The sequence below is a fragment of the Podarcis muralis genome, chromosome 2 (assembly GCF_964188315.1).
Source record: "Podarcis muralis chromosome 2, rPodMur119.hap1.1, whole genome shotgun sequence".
NCBI lineage: Eukaryota > Metazoa > Chordata > Lepidosauria > Squamata > Lacertidae > Podarcis > Podarcis muralis.
In genome coordinates, this window is record NC_135656.1 from 121,738,962 (window position 1) to 121,759,621 (window position 20,660).

Genomic DNA, 20,660 nt, shown 5'->3' on the forward strand with positions numbered 1-20,660 from the left:
AACATCTCTCCGCCTCAGGATCGGGCTCAGCCCCTCTGACTTGATTCCCTTGTTTTCCGAAGGTTGTGTCTGGTTAAGTTCTTCTTACAGCTGACCCCACAAACCACTACTGGCCTTCTGTTCCAAAGTTGTGTTCCCCCACCATTTTAAAACCCTGCGAGTTCTTTTATGATGAGTAGGGTGACTACTCAAGACTCAGGTGCTCTCAACACTCTATGCATTCAAACGTTTTCTCCCGTGTGTGGGTTCTTTGATGTTTAGTAAGGCTACCGCTCTGTGTAAAGCTCTTTCCGCACTCCACACACTTAAATGGCTTCTCTCCTGAGTGTTTTCTTTGATGTACAGTAAGTTTACTGCTCTGTGTAAAGCTCTTTCCGCACTCCATGCATTTAAATGGCTTCTCCCCGGTGTGCGTCCTCTGATGTGTAGTAAGATTACTACTCACTCTAAATCTCATTCCACATTCCATGCACTGATATCGTTTCTCCCCTGTGTGGATTGTTTGATGTTCAGTAAGGTTACTGTTTGCTCTAAATTTCATTCCGCATTCCATGCATTCAAATGGTTTCTCTCCCGTGTGGGTTCTCAAATGTCTGCAAAGGCTGCTCCTCCTATTAAAGCACTTTCCACACTCCCTGCATTTAAATGGTTTCTCCCTTGCGTGGGTTTTCTGATGTGTAATAAGGTTACAGCTCAGACTGAAGCTCTTTCCACACTCCAGACAGGTAAATGATTTCATCACAGTGTATGTTCTTCTTTCAGGCATTCTGGGTCCCTTGTGATTTCCAAGCATCTCAGGCTTGGCTGCTTCCGACGACTCCATATGTGGTTCCCTACGTAGCTTGTTGTTTTGTACATCATCTGCAGTGTGTGGAAGGAAAGGGGAAAGCATGCTTTATCTCTATTCTTTTTCATCCTGTAAAAATGTAATGCTTTTATTTAAATCACCAAAACAGAAAAATTATTCCCAAGAACCAGGGGGAAAGTACATCTCCTATTGTATATGAATAGTTTGATAAGATCTGGTCAATAATAACAATGATTATATTAGCTTATTATAGACGGGTACACATAATTCAACCTGGTAAGACACTGAAATATGGGTATTCTTTGTAATGCCCTGGAATAATAAGTTTATTGATAATAGCCCATTGCTGCCTTCAATTTGTTTTAATACTATTAGTATTTGTAAAGCAATGTTTTTATTTTATTGTACCTTGCTTTTAAGAAGAATCACATTTAATTTCAAGGCAGAAACAATCACAGACTGAGCCCAATTAGGTGTTTCTCAGATTTTTTGCATCTATGTGATTGCCCCCTGTGATTGACCTGCTGAAATCAAGGTCACCTTTTGAGCATTCCAGAATCCCACAGAACCTCTTATTCCTTTCTGGTCCAAATACCACATGATGTCATTAAAATTAGATGTGCATGATATCTTCTCCTTTGTAACAACAGTGGTATATACATTTCTACAAGAATAAGGAGAACAGAAGTCTATGAAAGCTGGGAAAGAGGCCAAACTAGGAAGATCACTAGCTGCTCTGTGATTCCAATGACTTTAGTTGCAGTCACAAAATTCCAGGGATTAAACCTAAGACTATCTACATGCAAAACATGTCGCCAGGGCCCTGAAATGAAGGTTTGGAAACTGCTTTCAAAGCAGCAGACAGGTGAGTAAATTATGAAGATGGCTCCCAGACAAAGTTAATTCCTACCTGATGATGTCTCTCTTCTCCTTCCCAACAGATCTCCTTTGCAACAGGAATTGAGGTCTGACTCTGTCAAGGAAACAGAGAAGGTGGCTTATGTTTGGTCACATAATACTCAGCAATTCAAAGTCGAGCCTTTTAAAAGCTAACAAGAGGTATTATTTTGATTTTGCAACTCCTGCATGAAGTGAATAGAACACGTCTGTGTCCTGCGTCCCAGCAAGATCACTTTGGAATGATGCTGTGGAATAATAATAATAATAATAATAATAATAATAATAATAATAATAATAATTTATTTATTTATACCCCGCCCATCTGGCTGGGTTTCCCCAGCCACTCTGGGCGGCTTCCAACAGAACACTAAAATGCAATAACCTATTAAACATTAAAAGCTTCCCTAAACAGGGCTGCCTTCAGATGTCTTCTAAAAGTCTGGTAGTTATTTTTCTCTTTGACATCTGGTGGGAGGGCGTTGCACAGGGCGGGTGCCACCACCAAGAAGGCCCTCCGCCTGGTTCCCTATTATTGGAAACCAGCCAATAAATTATTGTTATTGTTATAAGAAAGAAAAGTGTCCTTACCAAGCGAGGCCACCGTCTCATAATTGTCCTCCATGACTTCCCTGTGCAGAGCCCTTTGGCTGGGATTCAGAAGGGCCCACTCCTCTTCCGTGAAAAACACAGCCACCTCCTCGAAGGTCAAGAGAGCCCGGAAGGTCATCAGGCCCTGGAAGTAGAAAAAATACGGTAACAGGTTCACCATGCACCATCCTCCTGACAGGCAAGGGCAACACAGCGGTTGGATGATGTCCCTTTGAGATCTTTCAGTGATGGCCACCAAGATGGGTGGCTCAAAAAGAGGACTTGACAAATTCACAGAGAGGAAAAAGCTATCAGTGGCTACTAGCCAGGACAGCTATTGTCGGCTTCCAAAATTCGAAGCAGTTATACCTGCTGGGAACCACAAGAGGGGAGAGGGCTATTGGACTCAGGTCTCACTAGCAGGGCTTCTCACAAGCATCTGGGTGGCCTCTGTGAGAACAGGATGCAGGACCAGAGGGGCCCTTGGCCCCATCTGGCAGGATGTTCTAACATAACGCCAAACGTGGAAGAAGAAGAAGAAGAGTTTGGATTTGATATCCCGCTTTATCACTACCCGAAGGAGTCTCAAAGCGGCTAACAATCTCCTTTTCCCTTCCTCCTCCACAACAAACACTCTGTGAGGTGAGTGGGGCTGAGAGACTTCAGAGAAGTGTGACTAGCCCTAGGTCACCCAGCAGCTGCAGGTGGAGGAGCGGGGAAGCGAACCCGGTTCACCAGATTACGAGTCTACTGCTCTTAACCACTACACCACACTGGCTCCCATGGAGACAACAAGGCATTATTATAGTGTGTGTGTATTATATTATATATAATTATATACCCAGCACATGGAACCTTACAAAAGGACAATACGAGTGGACTCTCCATGCCCTTACCGCAGCAAAAAGACTGATACAGTGGTACCTCGGGTTACAGACGCTTCAGGTTACAGACGCTTCAGGTTACAGACTCCGCTAACCCAGAAATAGTACCTCGGGTTAAGAACTTTGCTTCAGGATGAGAACAGAAATCGGCGGCAGCGGGAGGCCCGATTAGCTAAAGTGGTACCTCAGTTTAAGAACAGCTTCAGGTTAAGAACGGACCTCCAGAACGAATTAAGTTCTTAACCTGAGGTACCACTGTACTGATGAATTGGGAAAATAAAAATGCGGCTCCCTTCTACGATTGGATTGAAGACTTATACAAACTTGCAATGTATGAACAACTTGCATACAATAAATGCAGACTTGCCATGGACAAAATCTGATGGTATTTGGAATCCATTCTTGCAAACGATCTGGTGAAGTACAATATCTACCTTGCAAAGTGTGCAGTTTTGGGTCCCCCCCCCTTTATTTATCCTTCTGCACCGGTTCTGTTTCTCTTTTTGTTTACATCTCTCCGTGTTCAGTGCACATTTAATTATGTACTTTATGAACTTTCAATAAAGAATTTTTTAAAAATATAAAAAAGACATTTTCTTTCAGAGCCCCTCCCCACTCAGCCCACAGAGACTCAACCCAAGCTGCCCAAACAACCCTTTTCTTACCTGGGACGGCTGCCTGGCAGTTCTATCTGCTCCTTCTACAGGCGGTGTCTCGGAGGCCATTGTGCTGCCAGGAGGAGATGAAAGAAGAGTCCTGAACTGGACCCCTCCTGGGACACCCGGAGCTGTTGCGAAGATGTCCTTTAAAATAGGGCGTAGCTTGCAAATGCCTGCAAAGGAGAGACAGGGAGTGAGTAGGATCCCATCCTTCATACTTTTGTTTCCCCCCTCTACGTCAGTGTTTCCCAAACTTGGGTCTCCAGCTGTTTTTTTGGACTACAACTCCCATCATCCCTAGCTAGGAGGAGCAGTGGTTAGGGATAATGGGAATTGTAGTCACAGCTGGAGACCCAAGTCTGGGAAACACTGATCTATGTATATATGATCTGTGAACGACGAATTCCATCAGTACTCAACTGGTGGTCTCTTTTCATTTGTTTGTTTCTATGTTTGTTTATTGTATTATAACTGATAATAATAATAAAAAATTTTATTTATACCCCGCCCTCCCCGACCAAGGGACACAGGTGGCGCTGTGGGTTAAACCACAGAGCCTAGGACTTGCAGATCAGAAGGTTGCCGGTTCGAATCCCCGTGACGGAGTTCGAAAGCCCGTCAAAGTGCAAGTAGATAAATAGGTACTGCTCTGGCGGGAAGGTAAACGGTGTTTCCGTGTGCTGCTCTGGTTCGCCAGAAGCGGCTTAGTCATGCTGGCCACATGAACTGGAAGCTGTACGCCGCCTCCCTTGGCCAATAAAGCAAGATGAGCTCCGCAACCCCAGAGTCGGTCACGACTGGACCTAATGGTCAGGGGTCCCTTTACCTTTACCTATCTCCCCGACCAGAGCCGGGCTGAGTAAACACCAGTAAAATTACAGTAAAAACATAATACGGAAAAAAACACCAATTTAAAATACAGGTTAAAATACAATTTAAAATGCAGCCTCATTTTAAAAGTAGTCCATAGATCAAAACCATAAGGGGAGGGAAACATAAGGGTCAGACTGAGTCCAAACCAAAGGCCAGGAAGAACAGCTCTGTCTTGCAGGCCCTGCAGTAAGATGTCAAATCCTGCAGGGCCCTAGTCTCTTGTGACAGAGCGTTCCACCAAGTTGGGGACAGTACTGAAAAGGCCCTGGCCCTAGTTGAGACCAATCTAACCACCTTGAGACCTCCAAAATGTTGTCATTTGTGGACCTTAAGGTCCTCCGCAGGGCATACCAGGAGAGGTGGTCCCGTAGGTGATAGTTAGCATTGCCCAGGGCGCAAAATAGCCTGGCAGCTGCACTGGGAAGGAGAGAACCACGTAGGTCACCTTCAGTTCCTTGGAGAAAAAGGTAGGAAATGAATTCAATGAACGAACAACCAAGATTACCCACGTGACTGGGTTTTGGATTCTGAGTTGGCCTCGTAAAAAACGGTACGGCAAATCCCAGCCCCACTTCTCGCCATATAACTTCCCCTCCAAGGCTATGTCCCCTGAGCCAAATGGGGTGGGTCGGAAGACCCTGCACTGAATACAAGGCAGTCGGGTGACCACTTTGCAGCTGGAGAATCATAAAATCTTAAGAGTTGGAAGGGACCCAAAGGTCATGTAGTCCAACCCGCTGCAATGCAGGAATCTCAGCTAAAGCATCCAGGACAGATGGCCAGCCAACCTCTGCTTAAAAACCTCCAAGGAAGGAGAGCCCACCACCTACAGAAGGACTCTATTCTACAGTCATACCTTGGGGTTACAAGGTATGATGTATGGAAGTGATGTATGGAAGTGAGAGCTGGACCATAAAGAAGGCTGATCGCCGAAGAATTGATGCTTTTGAATTATGGTGCTGGAGGAGACTCTTGAGAGTCCCATGGACTGCAAGAAGATCAAACGCATCCATTCTTAAGGAAATCAGAGCTGAGTGCTCACTGGAAGGACAGATCGTGAAGCTGAGGCTCCAATACTTTGGCCACCTCATGAGAAGAGAAGACTCCCTGGAAAGGACCCTGATGTTGGGAAAGATGGAGGGCACAAGGAGAAGGGACGACAGAGGATGAGATGGTTGGATAGTGTTCTCGAAGCTACAAACATGAGCCTGACCAAACTGCGGGAGGCGGTGGAAGACAGGAGTGCCTGGCGTGCTCTGGTCCAGGGGGTCACGAAGAGTCGGACGCGACTAAACGACTAAACAACAACAACACCTTGGGGTTACAGATGCTTCAGGTTGTGCATTTTTGAGTTGCGCACCGTGCCGAACCCAGAAGTACCGGAACGGGTTACTTCCGGGTCTCAGCACTCGCGCATGCGCAGAAACACTAAATCGCGCCTTGCGCATGCGCAGAAGCACCAAATCACGACCTGCGTGTGCACAGTGGGTTGCGAACGTGCCTCCCGCACGGATCACGTTCGCAACCCGAGCGCCCACTGTACTGTCAAACAGCTCTTACTGTCGGAAAGTTTTTTTCCAAATGTTTAGTGGGATTCTCCTTTCATGTAGCCTGAAGCCATTGGTTCTGGTCCTACCCTCCGGTGCAGAAGAAAACAAGCTGGTTCCCTCTTCCATGTGACAGCCCAGGAGATATTTAAGAAGAAGTCTGCAAACTGCCTGCATGCACCTACTGGGCGGAGAAAGGGAGTTTCCCCCCTCGCGTTTCCCCGCCCCAACCCCCCACTCCCTTCTCCATAGTCTAGGACTACGGCGTTGATCCTGGATCGCGGTGGATCTTGCGCTGGGAACCGCGGCGCGCTTTACTGCGCGCGTCGCAAGTGGGATGCACGGGTGCGCCTCTTCCCACGCTGCTCTATCAGGGGGTTCCTAAACAGGGGAGCTGGGGGGGGGTGGGGCTCCTTTGAACCCTCCTCCAAAAGCAAACCCTCCCTCGCCCCTCCCTCCTTGCGCACCCCTTTCTCCTTTGCCTGCTCCAAGCGCCTTCTCTCCATCCAGGCCGAGTTAGGGATGGCGTCCCGCCCCTTCAGCAATCTCTCTCTCTCTCTCTCCTTCCTCCGCCTCCCTCGCTTTTTGAATCATACTTCCTGCCTCTCTAGGAAGCAGGGCTGGGTTCCTTTGCCCAAATCGGAAGCCTCGAGAGGCAGGACCTGCCCCCCACTTTGCAAGCCTTGGGGGTTTTACGCATGCGCGGCCCCGTTGGCAAACTGAAGATCTGACACTGTTGCAGGAATTTATAAAAACAAAAAAAAATCCTTCCAGTAGCACCTTAAAGACCAACTAAGTTAGTTCTTGGTATGAGCTTTCGTGTGCATGCACACTTCTTCAGATACCTGAAGATACGTATCTGAAGAAGTGTGCATGCACACGAAAGCTCATACCAAGAACTAACTTAGTTGGTCTTTAAGGTGCTACTGGAAGGAATTTTTTTGTTTTGACTATGGCAGACCAACACGGCTACCTATCTGTAGCAGGAATTTATGTATAGGTTGGGGGGGGGGTTGCCCCTCCAGCAGATATCATGCACATGCAGCCCGCTTCCTATCTATTCAAAGGGCCTTTGCTGCACAATACCAAATGTAAGAATTCACTGATCAATGTACCTATGTACTGGCTCAATGGGAAAACTTCAGAAAGTCATATAGACAGGTGAGCTCAGCTACTCAGCAGCCCCTCTGCCTGAGCGATAATTCCTGGCATCCTGGTACCTGAGTGCCAGACAGGTAGCCATTCCAGAAATAACAAAACCAGGTGAAGACAAAAGGGTGTGATTAACTTGGCTGGGAAACAGGGAAATGCAAATATCTTTTTTGTTACACTTGATGGGTGTTTGGTGGAGGGCAAGGAGAACCATGGGGCAGGGTCCAGGATGCTCAGATTACTGCCACCAGACCTCCCCTTTCATGATGTAATCATGAGGTAGTTGGGGGGGGGGGTGTAACATGGGGATTAAAGGTAAAGGTAAAGGTACCCCTGCCCATACGGGCCAGTCTTGCCAGACTCTGGGGTTGTGCGCCCATCTCACTCAAGAGGCCGGGGGCCAGCGCTGTCCGAAGACACTTCCGGGTCATGTGGCCAGCGTGACAAAGCTGCATCTGGCGAGCCAGCGCAGCACATGGAAACGCCGTTTACCTTCCCGCCAGTAAGCGGTCCCTATTTATCTACTTGCACCTGGGGGTGCTTTCGAACTGCTAGGTTGGCAGGCGCTGGGACCGAGCAATGGGAGCGCACCCCGCCGCGGGGATTCGAACCGCCGACCTTTCGATCGGCAAGCCCTAGGTGCTGAGGCTTTTACCCACAGCGCCACCCGCTTCCCTAACATGGGGATTAGCAGCTAATAAAAATTTGGGGGCTCTTTTGTTAGGGGCTTGCTTCCATCTTGTTCCACCTTGTGGCAGGTGGGAGTCCTGTCGCAACAGTTTCAGTAAAGACCAAGCCTACTGGCTGCTGTTTTGCTCTGGTATCCCTGGCTGGTGTCCTTGTTTTTTTGTCCAAGGGAGCCCTCAGATTTCTCCGTTAACAACAACAACAGCTGCTAGACAGCGAAATGGACTTCCCTCACAAGGTGCTGCAATCTCCTTCCTTGGAGGTTTCTAAGCAGAGCTTGGATGGCAACCTGGCATGCGTGCTTTAGCTGAGATTCTTGCATTCCAGGGGGTTGGACTAGATGACCCTCGGGTCCCTTCCAACGCTACAATTCTATGGTTATATGTATTAGCCTGGTGCCTCCTGTATGCAAGACAGATGCTCTGATGCTGAGCCCTGTTGGAAGGGCCACAGCACAGAAGCTTTGTGTGCAGAAGAGAAGAAGAGGTAGAAGAGTTTGGATTTGATATCCCGCTTTATCACTACCCGAAGGAGTCTCAAAGCGGCTAACATTCTCCTTTCCCTCCCTCCCCCACAAGAAACACTCTGTGAGGTGAGTGGGGCTGAGAGACTTCAGAGAAGGGTGACTGGCCCAAGGTCACCCAGCAGCTGCATGTGGAGGAGCAGAGATGCGAACCCGGTTCCCCAGATTACGAGACTACCGCTCTTAACCACTACACCACACTACACCATTGCCGGTCCATGTAGAGTACAATAGGGCTGCTACCTTTGTTCTGGCAAAATGCAAGACAGGTCGACGTGGTGGGTAAACGTGTTTGTTTTTTTAATCTGATGCTGAAGTGACTTCAAAACAATCCATTACAAGCTATTGCAGGATGGCGCCTCTGGAATTTGTCACACACACATACAGTGGTACCTCGGGTTACAGACGCTTCAGGTTACGGGCGCTTCAGGTTACAGACTCCGCTAACCTAGAAATAGTACCTTGGGTTAAGAACTTTGCTTCAGGATGAGAACAGAAATCGAGCGGCAGCAATGGGAGGCCCCATTAGCTAAAGTGGTACCTCAGGCTAAGAACAGATTCAGGTTAAGAACGGACCTCCAGAACGAATTAAGTTCTTAACCCGAGGGACCACTGCATTTGCAAATCTGCCTCTGTTTCGCTACCCAGATCTTAAATTCATGACCTTTCACACACCTTTCGCACAGGTATTTGGAGAGGATCCGTAACTTGGCAGAGAGGGGTGAAACACTGGATAAAACTATCAATGCAGGGTGTGGCATTTCACACTGAAATACGGGACAATCCTGTATTATGGAGGACAGGTGGCAACCCCGGAGTGAGCTGGATCCCCCAATTGCCTAACGGGGCATCAGGCAGCAGCATCCTATGTCCCCACCTCCTCCAGAAGCTGCCTCTCTGGTTGCCTCCACCCCCTGCCTGGAGCAAGGCTCCTTTCCTCCCTCCCTCCCCAGTTCCCTTGGACCCCAAAAAGGCGCTTTGCACCCACACGCTCCCTTGCCAAGAAGGCAGAAGCATAGGCGCGTCGCGCAGCCCAGCGCGTGGGACAATACCCTGCTCCTTTCCCACGGGGAGGGGGCGGAAGTGCTGCCTCTCTAGGAAGCAGCGTTCTCTCTCTGTTTCCGGCCATACCTGCCTCCTCCTCCATCAATCATTTTTCTTTATTGAGGAGGAGTGGGAGGGGTTCTTGCATTCCTAGAGAGGCCACAGGCTGTCAGCTGGGGTGGGGTGGGTGTCCTTTCTGCCCACCCTTCCTCTACTCTGCCCCCCCACCATTTTTGGGGGGGAAAGCTGGAAAGGTGAGTGGAAAGGGGCTGGTGGGGGGAGTGTGGGAAGGGATACCTCTGTTCTAGAGGGAGACTTCCCTCCCCACCCAAAGGAAAAGGAGGAGGAGGAGGGTGTAGGGGTTGGGGGGAAGAAGGGGTCTGGGCGCTTTCCCCGCAATGCATAGGGTTGCAGGTTCAATCCCCCACCCCGCCCCTCCCAGCTCAACATCTCTTGCTAAACTGGGGTGGGGTCTTCTTTGAAGCTGGGTCAGGCCCTTCATGGCCCAGGACCTAGGGTTGCTACCTTTGTTCTGGCAAAATATGGGGGGGGGGCGGCATGTTTGGGTTTTTTTGTTTTCATCTGGTGACTCCGAAGCAACCGAAATTGCAACCTAGCAGCCTAACAGGATGGGTCCCTCTGGAATTTGCCGCACACAAACTTGCATTGTAAGTCTGTGCTTGGCTACCCAGAGCTTAAATGCATGAACTGAAGAGGGTTGGGCTTGATGACCCTTGTTTGCCCCTTCCAAGTCTACAGCTCCATGACCTTTCACTCACCCTACCAAACCCTGGCATTTGGAGAGGATCCCTAATTTGAAGAGAGAGAGAAGACCTGAAATACAGGACAAAACTGTATCATCATACTACTACTACTACTACTACTACTAATAATAATGTTATTATTTATTCTCCAGCCATTTTATCAATACAGGATGTAGCATTTTACACTGAACTACATGACAATCCTGTATTTTACAGGACAGGTGGCAACCGTTCTGGGACCCCTGGAACATAGCTGTCAACGTTTCCCTTTTTTAAAGGGAAATTCCCTTATTCTGAGTAGGATTCCTTGCAAGAAAAGGGAAAAGGTGACAGCTATGCCCTGGAAGGGGGTGCTCTGCTAGACAGAGGAGTCATTAGAGGGATAGTTGGATACAGGGACGCAGACCCAGAGGCCCTGCATAGATTTATTACTCATTTGTTGCATGCATTTATTTAATAATAATAATAATAATAATAATAATAATAATAATAATAATAATAATAATTTTTTTCATTTATACTCTGCTCTCCCCGGCTGGAGCTGGGCTCAGAGCGGCTAACATCATATAAATAATACAATATTTATATTGCAAAGTTCTTAACCTGAGGTACTATTTCTAGGTTAGCAGAGTCTGTAACCTGAAGCGTCTGTAACCCGAGGTGCCACTGTATGTGTGTGACAAATTCCAGAGGCGCCATCCTGCAATAGCTTGTAATGGATTGCGTAGAAGTCACTTCAGCATCAGATTTAAAAAACAACAACCATGTTTCCCCACCGCATCGACCTGTCTTGCATTTTGCCAGAACAAAGGTGGCAGCCCTACTGTACTCTACATGGACCGGCAATGGCGTAGTGTGGTGTAGTATAGTGGTTAAGAGCGGTAGACTCGTAATCTGGGGAACCGGGTTCGTGTCTCCGCTCCTCCACATGCAGCTGCTGGGTGACCTTGGGCCAGTCACACTTCTCTGAAGTCTCTCAGCCCCACTCACGTCACAGAGTGTTTGTTGTGGGGGAGGAAGTCAAGGAGAATGTTAGCCGCTTTGAGACTCCTTAGGGTAGTGATAAAACGGGATATCAAATCCAAACTCCTCCTCCTCTTCATCTTCTTCTTCTTCTGTTATGCTTTCTTTCTTCAGGTTCCTCCATCCTCTGAGGAGATGAATGCATGCAAGGAAGTCATGCCGGAGAACTGTGGGAATGAGACCTCTCTGGGTAAGTATACCTGTGTCTTTATTTGATATTGCTGTAGAGGCAGTCGACTTGTCCATTCTCCAGACGAATTCATGATCAGGTTGAATGGGACGAGGAAAGAACCATATCTGTAGTAGTTGTGTTGCTTGCAGAATGCTTCTTGTGTGGGTTGAAATTGCCGTTGAAATTCTACTCAGTATTGATCCAGAGTAGATTCCAATGTACAGTCATACCTCGGCTTACAGACGCAGTTGCGTTTTTTCAGGTTACGGATGCGCCGAAATCCGGAAGTACCGGAATGGGTTACTTCCGGATTTCGGCGGCCGCACATGTGCAGAAGCGCTAAATCAGGCTATGCGCATGTGCAGAAGCGCTGGATCACAACCCACGCGTGCACAGATGTGCCACTGTGGGTTGCGAACGTGCATCCCACACGGATCACGTTCGCAACCCGAGCGTCCACTGTATAGTTAGCAGAGTAAAATCTTAAACATATTGCAGGATTCCCCAAAAATAGACCAGAGGCAATTATATTTCATCCAGCAGAGCTGGGCAAATGAGCATAATGGTCGCAAATCCAATACATTCAGGATTGACCCTGTCCATAAGAAATCCAGTAGCAGCAGACTTAACTTAAACGTACAATAACTTATAATACGTCTATAATACACGAAGCATACTATGTACAGAACACCACACCAGACGGAAAAGAGATAGAACGAGAAAGTGTGAAACCCAGGCTCCTTCTGGCCTCTTATCATAGTCAGCATGACCTTGACAGAAAGAGATAAGAGAACCAGTTTGAACCACCTGTACTCAGCTTCTCTGAAGGAATAACCTTCTGCTTGCTTCTTTCACACAGAGAAGCTTCCAGCAGCTTCCAGAACCCTCTTGAATTAGTTAGAATAGGAAAGATCTCTACACATCAGATCAATACTTTCTGTACCAAGAAATGCAAACTGACAGAAATGTCTGAGGGCACCCCACGGTGACAGGATGAGTCCCAAGGAGGGTGTTCTGCAGCTCCACCCATCCTCGGGTAGGAGATAGTAAGCTTGGGTGACAGGCAGATTACTGTTGGGAACGGCACATCTGAGTGATTGACGAGTGGCCATTCATTGCAATATATTACTTTACACGGTTCGGTCATTGAGCAGTTTCATTGTGTCCTGATGTTGTTGCAGTACTTTATCAGTAGAGCGGAAGCAGTTTGGTGACTGAGCGAGAGTAATTGGAACAATTGGCTGGATCCGTGTGACAGAAGTGAGAGTTAGAATGGAATGAGTGATACTGTATGATTTGCCAGATGTAAGATGGTATTTGGCTGTGATGTGCATGTGATCATTGGGTACGTGTTGTGTATTGTGAGTCAGGATGTGTCTTTGGAAGAGAGAAGAGATCCCTGAATCTTAAAATGTTTTGAAATGTGCTGCAATGTTTTTTTTCTTTTCCGGGGGGGATTTTACTCTGTTATATTACATTATAATATAATAATACATTCTGGAGTTATTTAGTAGTACAGTGGTACCTCGGGTTAAGTACTTAATTCGTTCTGGAGGTCCGTACTTAACCTGAAGCACCACTTTAGCTAATGGGGCCTCCTGCTGCTGCCGCGCCGCCGGAACACTATTTCTGTTCTCATCCTGAAGCAAAGTTCTTGACCTGAAGCACTATTTCTGGGTTAGCGGAGTTTGTAACCTGAAGCGTATGTAACCCGAGGTACCACTGTAGTAGTAGTAGTAGTAGTAGTAGTAGTAGTAGTTTTTATTATTAATTGAATTATACCCGGGGGTCTCAGGGTGGTTCACTGAATAAAATCAATATATAAAACCACAAAATACATAATAAAAATAAAAGCAACAACCTAATAGCCCCCCCCCCCAAAAAAAAACACATTTTAAAAGGGCATAGGATGTAAATCAGATCAACCAAAGGCCTGGTTAAAAATGAACATTGTGCCTGGCGCCTAAAGGTGTATAGTGAAGGCGCAAGGCGAACTTCCATGGGGACAGCATTCCACAGATGGGGAGTCACTGCAGAGAAGGCCCCGTTCTCATCTTGCCACCCTCCGGACCTCTCGAGGAGGAGACACACAAAGAAGGGCCTCGGAAGATGATCTCAGGGACCCAGTAGGTACATATGAAAAGAGGCAGTCCTTGAGGTATTGCAGTCCTGAGATTGTATTTGCTGCTTTGTAAAGCACACAGACGTTCTTAGTTTTATGTGACACACACACACACACACACACACACACACACACACACGTATATGAAATAAATACCGACAGAACAGCCAGCTGATTCTTATTTCTCTTCTTATCTTGATTCCCTCTTTATTCTAGCAGGTGATGGACAGGAGAATTGTAGAGAACCACATCAGGTGCCACCAGAAGCAGCTGTTCATGAATTGGGGGACAAGACCTTCAACCCTCAAGATGAATCAAGGAGGCAGGAAGAAAACCATACAGAGAACTGGAGAGATAAATCCATTGTGTGTCACGCTGGTGACCTTCATGAAACCCCAGTACAATATAAACACCACAAGGGAAAAAAGAGGTATGAGTGCCCTTTTTGTGGGAAAGCTTTCATTTCTAAGTCTCTCCTTGCTGTCCATTGCAGAACGCACACCGGAGAGAAGCCGTATAAATGTTCAGAGTGTGGAAAGAGCTTCCGCCAGAGCAGAAACCTTTCTTCCCATCAACGGATCCATACAGGGGAGAAGCCATTTAAATGCTTGGAATGTGGAAAGAACTTTAGTTGGAATTCAAACCTTACTTCACACCAGCGGATCCACACAGGGGAGAAGCCGTACAAGTGCTTGGAATGTGGAAAGAACTTCTGTGATAGCACACTCCTTACTAGACATCAGATAATCCACACAGGGGAGAAGCCATTTACATGCTTGGAATGTGGGAAGAGCTTCCGTCAGAGCAGGAACCTTACTTTACATCAGAGAATACACACAGGGGAGAGGCCATACAAGTGCTTGGATTGTGGGAAGAACTTCCATCGGAGAACACACCTTACTTCCCACCAACGAATCCATACAGGAGAGAAGCCCTTTAAATGCTTGGAATGTGGAATGAGCTTCAGCTGGAATTCAAATTTTACTTCACATTACAGGATTCACACAGGAGAGAAACCACACAAGTGTGTGGAGTGTGGGAAGAGCTTCTGTACCACCACACAACTTGCATCACATCATAAGACTCACACTGGAGAGAAACCTTTTAAGTGTTCAGAGTGTGGAAAGAGCTTCTCAGATAGCACTCTCCTTACTAGACATCAGATAATCCACACAGGGGAGAAACCATTTAAATGCTTGGAATGTGGAAAGCGCTACAGTCAGAGGTCAAGTCTTACTTCACATCGGAGAATACACAGAGATGCCCTAAGACAGAAGCCATACAAATGTTTGGAGTGTGGGAAGTGCTTCAGTAACAGCACACAGCTCATTTTACATCAGAGAAGCCACACAGGAGAGAAACCTTACAAATGCCTGGAGTGTGGAAAGAGCTTCAGTGATGGCACACTTCTTAACAGGCATCAAATAATTCACAAAGAGGAGAAAACATATAAATGCTTGGACTGTGGAAAGAGCTTCCGTCAGAGCCGAAACCTCACTTTACATCAGAGAATCCACACAGGGGAGAAACCATATAAGTGTTTGGATTGTGGGAAGAGCTTCCATCAGAGAACACACCTTACTTCCCATCAGCGAATCCACACGGGAGCAAAACCGTTTAAATGTTTGGAATGCGGAAAGAGCTTCAGTTGGAATTCAAGTCTTACCTCTCATCGCAGAATCCATACAGGAGAGAAACCGTACAAGTGCTCGGAGTGCGAGAAAAGCTTCTGTACCACCTCACAACTTGCATCGCATCGGAAAACCCACACAGGAGAAAAACATTACAAGTGTTTGGAGTGTGGAAAGAGCTTTTGTGACAGCACACTCCTTACGAGACATCAGATCACCCACACAGGGGAGAAGCCGTTTAAATGCTCAGAATGTGGAAAGAGTTACAGTCAGGTTTCAAGTCTCTCTTCTCACCGGAAAGTCCACAGAGATGCTACAGTGCAGAAACCATACAAATGCTTGGAGTGTGGAAAGAGTTTCAGCAATAGCACGCAACTTATTTTACACCAGAGAATCCACACGGAAGAGAAGCCTTAGGAATGGTTTGTAGTAACACACCAGAGGATTTGCATGTGAGAGAAACCTTCTAAATGCAGGGAGTGTGGAAATTGCTCCAGAAGTAGTTGTGAGCTTAAAACCATATCAAAAGATTCACACTGCCTAGAAGCAATAAGCACGTTTGGAATAGCGAGTTTCTAGTGAAATAACTCAGATACATTCGTACCTTGGTTTTCGAACAGCTTAGTTCTCGAACGTTTTGGCTCCCAAACGCCGCAAACCCGGAAGTGACTGTTCCGGTTTGAGAACTATTTTTGAAAACCGAACATCCGATGGGGCTTCCGGTGCTTCTGATTGGCTGCAGAAGCTTCTAGCAGCCAATCAGAAGCTGCGCTTTGGTTTCTGAACGCTTTGGAAGTTGAAGGGACTTCCGGAACGGATTCTGTTTGAATTCCAAGGTGCGACTTCAAAGAATTCAGACAGGTGCTAGGTAATAATTTCTGGGAGCGCAAGGTTTTTGTAACTACTATCTGAAATGGAAGAAAATTGGAGAGAAGGAAGCGAACATGGCTGGTCTTCCGGCAAAGTTGATGGGGAGACCCCCTCTCCTAAATCCCGATAGAATGGCTGCAGTTGGTGTTTCAGTAGAGGCAATGGAGAAGACTTGCAGTACCATCTCCCTCCCTCTCCTGTAGCCTGATGGTGCTTTTTCCTGTCTAGCAACACCCCCCATTAAAGAAGGTGTGAATAGGACCCCCCCCCTTAGATTTCCTTTTTCTTTTGCTGAGTAACAGTGTGCTTCCATGTTTCTTTTGTAGATCCCTTTTATCCCCTCCAAAGGTGCCATTCTCGCTGGCCCTACCATTGACAGGCAGGCCATGGGTTACTTTTGGGTTGACAGCAAACAGGTGTTTTTGGTTGGGGCTGGGCAACCCTTTTCTGCCTGAAGGTTGCCCTCCTTGTGAGGGCCACATGCCAGTTGGAGGTGGTAAAAAGGGACCCCTGACCATTAGGTCCAGTCGTGGCTGACTCTGGGGTTGCGGCGCTCATCTTGCTTTATTGGCCAAGGGAGCCGGCGTACAGCTTCCGGGTCATGTGGCCAGTATGACTAAGCCGCTTCTGGCGAACCAGAGCAGCGCACGGAAACGCTGTTTACCTTCCCGCTGGAGCGGTACCTATTTATCTACTTGCACTTTGACGTGCTTTCGAACTGCTAGGTGGGCAGGAGCAGGGACCGAGCAACGGGAGCTCACCCCGTTGTGGGGATTTGAACCGCCGACCTTCTGATCGGCAAGTCCTAGACTCTGTGGTTTAACCCACAGCGCCACCCGTGTCCCTAGTTGGAGGTGGAGTCAGAAGCAAATGTGGGCAGTACAATTAATATAGATGTTAGCTTCTGGATGACCCCCTAGGGCTGGGTGATATCTGGTTTTCAACACTGTCATATATCAGCAGCTAAACATTGTGATATACTGATATATCACTATGTCTGAAATAAGAATGGAGATGAGGTATTGGCTGGCTTCCTGGTTTTATCCACATTGTGATTTTTGCATAGCAAACACACACACACACCCCTTCTCAGTAGTGGCGCCCGCCCTGTGGAACGCCCTCCCATCAGATGTCAAGGAAATAAACAACTATCTGACTGTTAGAAGACATCTGACGATAGCCCTGTTTAGGAAAGTTTTTAATGTTTTATCTCTTTATGATTATTTTTAATATTCTGTTGGGAGCTGCCCAGAGTGGCTGGGGAAACCCAGCCAAATGGGTGGGGTATAAATAAATCATCATCACACACACTTCATGATTCACAATATATTGCCAGATCAAAAACCATGAAACTGATATCATAACATGGACTTCAAACCAGTTTTGGATGACATATAGCCCAGTCCTAACACACTTAGGGACGCGGGTGGCGCTGTGGGTAAAAGCCTCAGCGCCTAGGGCTTGCCGATCGAAAGGTCAGCGGTTCGAATCCCCACAGCGGGGTGCGCTCCCGTTGCTCGGTCCCAGCGCCTGCCAACCTAGCAGTTCGAAAGTACCTCCGGGTGCAAGTAGATAAATAGGGACCGCTTTATAGCGGGAAGGTAAACGGCGTTTCCGTGTGCGGCTCTGGCTCGCCAGATGCAGCGATGTCACGCTGGCCACGTGACCCGGATGTGTCTCCGGACAGCGCTGGCCCCCGGCCTCTTGAGTGAGATGGGCGCACAACCCTAGAGTCTGTCAAGACTGGCCCGTATGGGCAGGGGTACCTTTACCTTTACCTAACACACTTAATGATTCACATTATATTGCCATATCAAAAATCATGAAACCAGTATCATTATATGGACATCAATCTGGGTTTGGACAATATATAGCCCAGCCCTAGTGACCTCTGATCAATGCTTTTCTGAAGGCTGCATTACTGCCAGTCGAGAAGCAAGAGGTGCAAATACAGTGGTACCTCGGGTTAAGTACTTAATTGTTCCAGAGGTCCATTCTTAACCTGAAACTGTTCTTAACCTGAAGCACCACTTTAGCTAATGGGGCCTCCTGCTGCTGCTGCTGCACCGCCGGAGCACGATTTCTGTTCTCATCCTGAAGCAAAGTTCTTAACCCGAGGTACTATTTTTGGGTTAGCGGAGTCTGTAACCTGAAGCGTATGTAACCTGAAGTGTATGTAACCCGAGGTACCACTGTAAAGAGGGATGCACAGTAGTGTGAACTGGGATAGTGACTGCCATGGAGTACTGGTTTACATGGTTGCCACAATGGACTAAATCATGCTTAAATGGCCAGTCATAGACCTGCTGACTTGGTACTAAGCAGTGGTGTACTTGGGCTCTCAAATTTAAGTGGCGCCCTGTCCAACACTAAAACTCAGTGTCTCCCCCACCTCTTGCAATGCTTTCTACATCATTGTCGCGGTGCCGGCGCCCAGTGCGGCTGAACAAGTCGCACTTCCATAAAACCACCTCTGCACTAAGCCACACTGGGGCATTTACAGGAAAGTGAGTATGCAATTGCAGCCAAGCTAGGTGTGTGATTGGGACCCATAGAGGTATAAAGAGGATTTCTAGGTTTATGCTGTAATTGTCTTCGTGTTTGCATTGTAATCTGTGTTGACCAGTGTTTGCTTAAATAAAACTGAATTCATTGCCTCTGAGTACTGGCAAGATCCTCTGTTGTCCTTTTATTGCATTCAGATCTTGCAAAAACCATGTCACAAATATCACAAGGGACGAGGATGGCATCCGTCATCGCAGAAAAGAGTCTGGCTGTCTTTCCTCAAACCATAACCTACAAAACTGGAAGTAGACTGAAGCAGGGCAGGAACACGTGATCTGAGACTTGGGAGTGTGCCCTGAAAGATGATTATTGGCTGTGAGAGTATGTGATTGCTTTTAGTTTTACATAATTTTTCCGTTCTAATTGTAGTGTTTTAGCACTGAAGTGTTTGCCTACTTGGGCTCCTTTGGGAGGGAAGTTAGAAAGGTAATCCTATTACATATTTTGATATATGCTGGAAGCTGCCCAGGGTGGCTGGGGCAACTCATTCAGATGGGCGGGGGTACAAATAATAAATTATTATTACAGTTGTACCTTGGAAACCGAACGCCTTGCAAGTTGAACGTTTTGGCTCCCGAACGAATGGTTCCGGTTTTTAATGGATTTTTTTGGAAGCCCAACGTCCAATGTGGCTTCCAATTGGCTGCAGGAACTTCCTGCAGCCAATTGGAAGCCACACTTTGGTTTCCAAATGTTTTGGAAGTGGAAAGGACTTCCGGAACAGACTCTGTTCGACTTCCAAGGTACAACTGTATTATTATTATTATTATTATTACAGTGGTACCTCTGGTTGCAAACGGGATCTGTTCCAGAGCCCCGTTCGCAACATGAGCAGAATGTAACCCGCGACTGTGAGCTGCAATTTGCCACTTCTGCGCATGCGCGTGATGTCATTTTGAGCGTCTGCGCATGCGCGAGCGGCGACACCCGGAAGTAACCCTTTCTGGTACTTCCAGGTCACTGCGGGACGCAACCTGAAAATGCTCAACCTGAAGCAAATGCAATACGAATTATGACTGTATTATTATTCCTCATCACCCCGCAAGGATGAAGACAGCAGCTCAGGATGGGATCATTCATAATATGCAACCTGGGGATTTGCGCACATGCACGCGCGCACCCACACACGCGCACACACAGAGTGGAACGGTTGGAATGATGTGTATTTTATTAGCACAGGCATTTTGAAACAAGGTGATTGGAAGCAGCAACAGAAAACACAGAAAGGTATCGGCACCTTACACAGATAACAATTCCAAACATAAATGCTCACTCTATGCACAGCAACTAACCTCCCCACCAGTCTCCAGCCCAGAACTCCAAACATGAATGAGAAGACAATTTACACTCTCAAGACCTAGTAAATACAGGGGGAACTATGCCTCATTGCTAGGGAATCTATTTGTGCTCAACAAGTGCTCTACTATCAGTGCTCATGGGTGGGCGGTCCAGGGGCCACAGCAGACAGGACAGCATCCATCTTTTTTTCAATCCGTTGCAGCGCCTCCAGCATCTCGTCCTTCCATTTTCCTGTCTCGTTCTTTAACGCCTCTGTCTCGTTCTTCAGCTTCTCAATTTCTCCACCTGTTTTTATTATAAAAAACGAGAATAGGAATAACATTTTATTGCTAAAGGCTACCAAGGTGGGAGGTATTGCAACGGGGAACTATGTTGTGAGGAATGCAGTCAGTTCTCCCCTTGTGGGACTTAAGAGAGATCTGTCCCACCCAAGTTACGACTCGGTGGCGCATGGGAATTTAAGGCTGCATACATGTGCCACAGCTTTAAATGTAAGGTATGCACACAGATTTAATTCCAGGCCGTGGTGAGTCTGCCACAGTAATGTAG

General features: G+C 47.2%; 3 protein-coding genes across 7 annotated transcripts in view; 1 reads left to right on the forward strand and 2 right to left on the reverse strand.

The window, feature by feature from the left end:
• LOC114592609 (uncharacterized) lies at nucleotides 1-6,843 on the reverse strand. The gene is made up of 6 exons (XM_077923360.1): nucleotides 6,727-6,843; nucleotides 5,064-5,166; nucleotides 3,846-4,012; nucleotides 2,297-2,441; nucleotides 1,719-1,781; nucleotides 1-861 (listed from the first exon to the last, which is right to left on the reverse strand). Exons 1-6 carry the CDS (start codon nucleotides 6,763-6,765, stop codon nucleotides 206-208), a joined length of 1,173 nt encoding a protein of 390 aa, XP_077779486.1. The 5' UTR covers nucleotides 6,766-6,843; the 3' UTR covers nucleotides 1-205.
• A 3,198-nt stretch (nucleotides 6,844-10,041) lies between these two features.
• Nucleotides 10,042-20,660, forward strand: part of LOC114592563 (uncharacterized) — a 400,972-nt gene continuing 390,353 nt past the window's right edge. Inside the window, 3 exon segments of the mRNA XM_077923100.1 lie at nucleotides 10,042-10,333; nucleotides 11,567-11,642; nucleotides 13,963-15,639. Of these exon segments, the coding sequence (XP_077779226.1) occupies nucleotides 10,295-10,333; nucleotides 11,567-11,642; nucleotides 13,963-15,639 (1,792 nt within the window). The 5' untranslated portion in view covers nucleotides 10,042-10,294.
• Nucleotides 19,963-20,660, reverse strand: part of LOC114592528 (uncharacterized) — a 41,455-nt gene continuing 40,757 nt past the window's right edge. For all 5 annotated transcript variants that reach the window (XM_077923101.1, XM_028720714.2, XM_028720713.2 and 2 more), the window contains one exon: nucleotides 19,963-20,396. In XM_077923101.1, the coding sequence (XP_077779227.1) occupies nucleotides 20,239-20,396 (158 nt within the window). In that variant the 3' untranslated portion in view covers nucleotides 19,963-20,238. The remainder of the gene's footprint in view (nucleotides 20,397-20,660) is intronic.